Source organism: Poecilia formosa, unplaced genomic scaffold (assembly GCF_000485575.1).
Source record: "Poecilia formosa unplaced genomic scaffold, Poecilia_formosa-5.1.2 Scaffold3, whole genome shotgun sequence".
NCBI lineage: Eukaryota > Metazoa > Chordata > Actinopteri > Cyprinodontiformes > Poeciliidae > Poecilia > Poecilia formosa.
In genome coordinates, this window is record NW_006799942.1 from 1,233,362 (window position 1) to 1,241,268 (window position 7,907).

Here is a 7,907-nt window from a genome sequence, read left to right on the forward strand (position 1 = left end):
CATAAAGCTTTATGTCAACATTTAAAAAAGAAAAAAATATATATAAAATAAATTGTTTTATACTAAATAATGAAACATGTAGCTATAAAAGACTCTTTCCAAAAATAAAGTATAATACAGAAAAAAGACAAAGATCAAAACAGTGAATGCAAGTGCATCAAATGTCAGCAGTCTCCAAAGAAAGACAATCATCACATTACTGCACAACTTTGAAAATTTCAAAACAAATAAAGTACAACTAGGCCATCAGAAGTATTTTCTCCAGAAAGGACAGGGAAACCGTTTTGTTGTAATTTAAAATGAACCATTATAAGGATATATTTTACCTTAAAAGTATTTCACAGATATCCAAGAATCTCATCAACACATAATTTTTAATATTAATATATTTAAAGAAATGTAGCAAATCTTGAAAGATAAGAATTTCATTCAATGTTGTTTATTTTACTACCCAGTAAGTTCCCAAATTAGATGCAGTATTAAAAGAGCTTTAAGATGGAAGAACATTCAGAGAAACAGTTTTATTTCATTCTCACATTGTATTCTAGTTCATTTTAAATGAAATGAGTGAATATATTTGGTCCATTTTCACATTTACCTTAAAAAAAAAAAAAATCCAGAGGTGTTATCTACAAAAAGCATGTGTACATGATTTTGAGTTGTTTAATAATAAAATAAAAAATTTAGAAAAAAGGATCCCTAAACAAAACCGCAAGAAATTTTTGTCAGCACTTTACCAATGGTATATTTAGGAAACCTCCATCGGGATGTGCTCGTGTTTTTGACTGAAGAACTTCAAAAATTTGTTTAACGGCACATCATTCAAATTACTAACAGTGAGCAAATTGTTGACTGCATTTCTAAACTCTATGATATTTTCTTTCTCAACCAGATTCTTTATGCCTTCCATAACAATTTCGTGCTGAGCATAACTGGAAGCCAAGTATCCCTTCAATGCATCAAACTTCTCTCTCACTACCATCTGGATAACGAGGCGCTCCACAATGGCTAGCAAAGGATGAGCGAACTCTATCACACTTTTGGTTTCACCGTTGGCAGAACGGTAGATGTACCCCCCTGAATGCATCGCCACGACGTTGCAGTGCTTATCAAAAACAGGAGAACCAGAGGAGGCATAATAAAAACAGGATTCGTAGGTAAGAAAAGATTTTTGGTGAACAGATGCTCCTACGCCCTCAAAAAAAGAGCGAGTAACAAACTGAACTGGGCCCTGATTCTCCCTGCAGTGTCTTTCAACAACCTGAAGGCGATTTTGAGAGGGAACAATGAGACATGGATCTATTTTCTTCACTCCTCCCTCTGGATGCCCAATGATGCAAATTCCACCATCTTTGGGAAGAAAGCCAATATGCTTTAACAGACCAGGAGGGAGTCCCTGGTGTGCACTGAGCTTTAACAAAGCCCAGTCACCACCGGGCACTTCAGGGTTCAACTCAAAGCAAACAAGCTCCAACACATCCAGTGCTCCTTCAGACTGTTCCACACTTTCATAAGAGAAGTGTACAGAGACTCTCTCGTTGAACTGGCACCTCTTTTCATCATAAATATCTTTAACGACATGGCCATTAGTGAAGACGTAGTTACTAAACAGGAGGAACCCACTTCCGTTTGGCTGGCCATTTATTCTCACCTGACAGACTGAATCACTGAGACACATCAGCCTTTTCATGGTTTTCACCTCACTGCACATCTGAGTACTCTGACTAAAGTCTACACGGAACAGATTCTGGAGATGACACAGGGTCGGAGCCTGAGTTTTTATGCCTTTCACAAATTCCTCAAACTGGAAACATAACTGGTTCTTCGTCCTTTTTGAATTATTTATTTCCAGCACTAGATTTCTTGGTGTTATTTCCACATTGGCCTCTGGTTTCTGTTTTACTGTGATGTTATCCTCTGCCTCAGACTGACCCTGGTCTTCATTTGACAGCAGATATGCTTCATCAAGGCTACCAGGCAAACTCAGTGGTGGATCTGACTTGTCTAGCAAAATAATCTGGAATGTTTCATCATTGAGCTCATCAACAGGATTAGAGAGCTCTGTTTTTACTGAAGTGCTTTTATTAGAAAGCACAAAGTTCTTCTTAAATATGGAGCAGTGAAGACGTCCATCTCTTTTCAGAGCTGCCTTCACTCGCTCTCCTTTGTAAGCATAAACAGAAATTTCTTGGAATTCTTTCAGAGCTGAGTTTTTCATGATTCTAGTTATATTTTTACCTCCCTTTGTCAACAGATGGAACATTATAAGGTTAGAAGGCGGTTTGTTCCTGCAGAGAAACATAGGCACCAACCGGTTTCTTTGGCCACTCTACAGCTTTTACATATTTCACAGTCAGATGATCTCCTTTTTTAATTAAAGTGCAAGGAAAGTGTGAACTGATGGCTTTTCCATCCTTTATAATAACAAGTTCTTTCTCTTTGTTCTTCTTTGCAGTTTTTGCAAATTGGGGGCTGTTCTTCAGCGATTCCTCTACAGTCCCAGCTTTATTGCAGGTCATGTTGTTGAAATGTTTCTCCTTACATCTCCAAAAAAACGAATGAGTCGGATGCAGCTCTTGGTCCTATCAGAAGAAAAATGTAATATAAACTTTAGTTCAGTCTAATGTCAAACTGCTTTCCACAGTCAAACCATCTGTGCAAAACTGCACAATGTTATTGTTAACTTATCTTTTAAATGCTATAATAGAAAATATATTGCACCAAATCTTTAAAGCATTGCATACAGTAAGCGGAAGAGGAGTTTCATCATTCTGGTTGGCCATGTTTTTTTCCTCTGGAAAACAGAAAACAATAATAAAGTTAATTCTTCAGGTTTAATTGTCATTGATTGCAGTGTTCAAAATGATATCACAAGTGCATTAAAGATTATGACTAAACAGATTTAGTTTCTAAAGTCTTATAAGGATATAAGAATAATCTGACTAAAAAGACTTCAGATTTTTTTATGTGTAAGTTTTTCTGTTGTTCACTGTCCCAAGTAATCAGAAACTAAACAGGATAAATTAAGTCAGGACTCTAAAAACTTTTACTCAAAGCTGTTTCTATCATTAAAATAAGCTACTGTTCAGTACAAAGATCTGGTCACAATATGAAGAAAGCATGGATGAAACATTTAACCTTGTCAAGGATGAGCAAGATGCTGGATCGTGGTGAGGGTGTAGTGTGTATTTCCCCTGTTAAGTGACAAAAGAAAGTATATTTTTTATTCAAATAAAACATCAATATAGAATACTGATGACTATACATACTTTCATTATTAGAAAGTGTGGAAAACGCACCTCGAAACTGCATAACATAAGTTAGCTAATTTAAAAGCCGAGGAAAATAACACCAAGTTACCTCGTTTTAAGAATCTAATATTTAGTTGTTGTTTTTTCGCTTTAAAATAACCTTTGCAACAAACTCAAATTCCCGTCATCAAAGGACAGGGTCCTGCAACATTTCAGCTTCAGCAGACTTGGCTAGAATATTAGCTCATTAGCAGAGCTCTGTAGAGCTAAACTGCATGCTAGTGACGCAGTTTTATTTAATTCAAGTGTTTAGTTCAAGGGACACATCTAAAAGTTGCAGGACTCTGGCCGTCGATGAATGAATTTTGAAACCACTGCATAATATAATATGTGATCGGTGAAAAACGAGCCAAGCTTACCTTAAATTATTAACTCAAAAAAAGAAACACTTCAAATGACGGCAGTTTTAGCGCGCTTGGTTCTTCTTCTTCTTCTTCTTCCCTTCCAAAAAGGAATCAGGGAACTACTGCCCCCAGCTGATGCAGTCAGTGCAGTGAGCAGCACAGAGACATTCACAATACTTCACATTGTTTTACAGTTTTGGTTAAGGAAATCGAACTACATTTATTCACTATTTCCAAGAGTACGGTCAAAAAAGCTTTAAACACATATGACTGTTGTGTATATCTCTGATTTTTTTCATTTGTTATGTCTGTAATATCTGCTTTATTATGTTTTGTTTTCATAGCAATGTATTTACTGTTGAAGCCTATACTTTTTGATATTTTGTGTTTTATTACTTTGTTTTTCTTTGTATTTGCAATAAAAATGTTGTCTAAAATAAAAAGTAAACTCTTGGTACATTGACCTGATCTTAAATTTGTGAGTTATTTTCAGAAAATAAAACTGTGTGCTGTAATTTTAATGTTAATTTGCTTAAATTGTATAATTTCCATGTTTTGAACATGGACATTTTAATATATGTTTCCAAATATATGGAAGCAGAAAGTCTTTAACTGTGTTTATTCCTCTCATCATTAGCAACAAATCATGGGGATTTGGGAACATTTGATCTTTATTTGCCAAAGTTATGTCTGGAGAATCAAATATTTCAGCTGTCTGAAATAATCTGTTCACGCTCCGTATCATGGCAATTAATTATTTTTTTCAAAAACTCTTTAACTGTATTTATTTATAACAACAAATTCTGTATAGTTGGAAACATTAACTATTTTTTTCTCCACAATGTTATGTTGGGAGAATTTTTTCATTCTATATTTTTAAAATCCAAAATCTTATAAATAAATAAATAAATAAATAAATAAATAAATAAATAAATAAATAAATAAATAAATAAATAAATGTTTGCAATTGTTGATCTTTTTGAAATTATTTGTTTTTGTTTAAATGTTGACACACTAATTTATAGATATTTTCCCAGAAATTGAATTGAAAAACATATTTTTTAACAATATATCAAAACTATTATAAATTATAATAAAAGCCATTACAACTTGCATCTTGCAGTAGATCCCTTCAAAGAAAGAAACGCTGCTCTCTTCCTGTTTTTCCGGGCTTTTACCTAGCAACAGAAGACGCATTGACGTCTCTGCTGACGCTCTTTAAAGCGACACTAATTTGTACGGCCCCTTGGCTTCTATCCTTCCCACAGCCAACAACTATCCCCAGTTACGACTCCACATATCTCCGAGGAGGACTAAAACATGGCCAACACTGAGGTACGATTCAGCTGAAGAGACAGCCAACACTTGTTCCGATGTTGTTCTCACAGTCAGCTGGACTTTATCTAAACACGCTGTTGTTTTCAACGAAAGTGAACCTCATAGCTAGCTGTTAACAGACTAAAGATAGTTTTTTAGCTCATTTGTTGCTCTTTTGTTTGTTCTACAGGGAAGCAAGCTGTGGGGAGGCCGTTTCGTTGGAGATACCGACCCAATCATGGAGAAATTCAATGAGTCCATCACCTATGACCAGAGGATGTGGGATGCTGATATCCGAGGGAGCAAAGCGTATGTCAAAGCTTTGGAAAAGGCGAACCTGGTCAGCACGGAGGAGATGGAGCAAATTCTGCAGGGGATGGACCAGGTATGGATAAACTGTGCTGGACGTGCGGCTCTGGATTTTATAATAGACCAAGTTAGGTAGTAACTAGTTATATTTACTTTAGTAAGTATCGTAAAGTATAGTAAGTATCTTACTTAAGTAATATTTCTGGATACTGTGTTCACTAAATGGAGAATAAGCTTGTTATAACCAAAAATTGTTAGACACCAGAGTTGTGTAGTAACTAGTTACATTTACTCAATTACATTTACCTGAGTAACTTTTATTTATTTATTTATTTATTTATTTATTTATTTATTTATTTATTTATTTTATGTATTTTAGGAGTACTTTTACAACGCTGTACTTTTTACCTTCACTTTAGTAATTTCATTATGAAGTATCTCTACTCTTACTTGAGTAAAGTTTCTAGATTTTCTACCCACTGAATAAAAAAAAGCATGTTTTAACCAAAAAATTACCAAACATAGACACACACCTGCAGTTTTTGTTAAAGGTTCATAAGTTACTTATATGAATTGTTGTCATTCTGGTCCTTAAAATACCAAAATTTCCACATAGCTTTATATTTTGGCTTTATATTTTGGTCTGTCTGATTATGTACTTTTAAATATTAAATGACTGATATTTTGATCAGTTACTCAGTACTTGAGTAACATTTTTACCAAATACTTGTACAACTGCTTTTTACGTTTACTTGAGTGAAAATGTGTTGAAGTAGAGCTACTCTTTCTTGAGTACATTTTCTTGACTACTCTACCCACCTCTGATTTTATAATAGAGTATTATAATAAAGGGGTGAATACAATGCAGGCCTAACCCTAACCTGCTTCACATTTTTATGTATAAAATATGACAACTATGTTTTTCCTTCCATTATACTAAAATACCAACATGATAAACTGCAATTTATAGTTGTAATGTGGCAAAATTTGGGAAATTTTAAGAGGTTTGAGTACTGAGAGAACTGAATGTCTCTGAATTTTCAACACACAAAACACAAAGCACCCACAGACACTCAAGCTTTGGACAGTACTATTATTATGTTAAAACTTGCAGAAGATTGATTCTGTGCATAGCTGTCTGGTGGACTCTGGTTAATAGATGACAGCTGAGAATGTGCCGTGGTGCAGGATTCCTGCTTCCTGCTGAGTGAGTTGCATACAATAGTGTCATCATGTGACAGGTGTCAGCTGGCTCTTTCATTCAGGGCATTTTGTGCATTGCTCCATTTCATACTAGTGTTTGCTTCATCAGTGCAAGTAACTCTGGAAAAACCAACTATACTTCGGCCTGCTTAGCAGAATTTGAAAAATATAACTAATTATGGATACGTTTTATAATTATTTCATGTCATTATAGTTTAAAGGGGTATTATATATTTTTAGTTTTGCATCATTTTCTAATGTTATTTCCACATCAAAAACATACCTGGAGCGCTGCTTTGATTCTTTCATGGATGTCTGAGAAATCCTTTAATCTCCATAGCAACCATTCAGCTGTTGAAAGCGCCTGGGTGGACATAACTCCACCTTCGAGGTTGAAGCTCCTCCTCTGAGCTGCAGTTTCCAAGCTTCAGAGCTTCCGCCTCACAGAGCAGCCCTACCCCACACAGATCCTTCAGACTAGCCAGCAGCAATTAGAGAACACCTGGTGGAACTGTGCACCTACTGAGCTCAATATACGAGCTACTTCTCAGTGAAACGCTGGTAATAATATTGTTAAATGATGAATAGAGGATCGATGTAGTGATTACATCCAGTTTTGGAAAGATCTTCTTAAAAAGACAGAAGCCCAATTTCAATTTACGAAGTCAAATTTCTTCTAGGTCACGTTTGACATATACAGCATTTTATAATAACTGAAAGTAACATAGTTGCTTGATTGTGCTCTAAAATGATTTACTGTGGCTGGAAAACACAAAATACTTCCCCTTTAACTAAGTGTAACTTACAAGATAAATGGGTCCAATAACCAGTTATAATTAATCCAGTTTAGCTAATATTTTGTTTGAATCAGTTTGGTTCATTTTAATATCTATGAGATGATAAACATTTAAAGGCAAAAGGTAAAGTTAATCTTATTTATATAGCACATTTTCAGCAACAAGGCAATACAAAGTGTTTTACATGAATTAAAAGGAAATACAAACAAAATAACAAACCAAAGGAAAGGGCAAAAAAGAAAAAAAAAGAAAAATAATCTAATGTTGATCTAAAGTATGTAAACTAGGTGCTGCTGTTCAGGGTTGCTAAGTGTCCTCTGGTCTAATTCCATTTCTGGGTTGGGAGAATAGGAGTCTGAAAAATAGTCTAACAATGTTGATCCAAAAGTATCCTCTGGGCTTCTGGTCTCTGGATCTCAATAGTGAGTACTCTACAGTTTCTGAAAAAATAAGCTAAAGAGTGACTAATCTAATCCCCTTTCTGGGTTAAAAGTGAGTACTCCACTGTTTCTAAATACTAGATACTCCTATCCAGGGTTGCTAGATAAGTATAAGTAAGTATCTTCTGGTCTAATTCCTTTTCTGGGTTGGAAGAATAGGAGTCTAAAACGTAGTTGCTAAGGTAG

The 7,907-nt window shown here is 34.9% G+C and overlaps 1 protein-coding gene and 1 pseudogene across 1 annotated transcript in view; one reads left to right on the forward strand and one right to left on the reverse strand.

The window, feature by feature from the left end:
• Nucleotides 1-139: 139 nt before the first annotated feature.
• LOC103139127 (protein FAM111A-like) lies at nt 140-3,933 on the reverse strand (annotated as a pseudogene).
• Nucleotides 3,934-4,879: 946 nt separating this feature from the next.
• The window catches only part of asl (argininosuccinate lyase), an 8,501-nt gene continuing 5,473 nt past the window's right edge, over nt 4,880-7,907 (forward strand). Inside the window, exons 1-2 of the mRNA XM_007553621.2 lie at nt 4,880-4,990; nt 5,163-5,357. Of these exons, the coding sequence (XP_007553683.1) occupies nt 4,976-4,990; nt 5,163-5,357 (210 nt within the window). The 5' untranslated portion in view covers nt 4,880-4,975. The remainder of the gene's footprint in view (nt 4,991-5,162; nt 5,358-7,907) is intronic.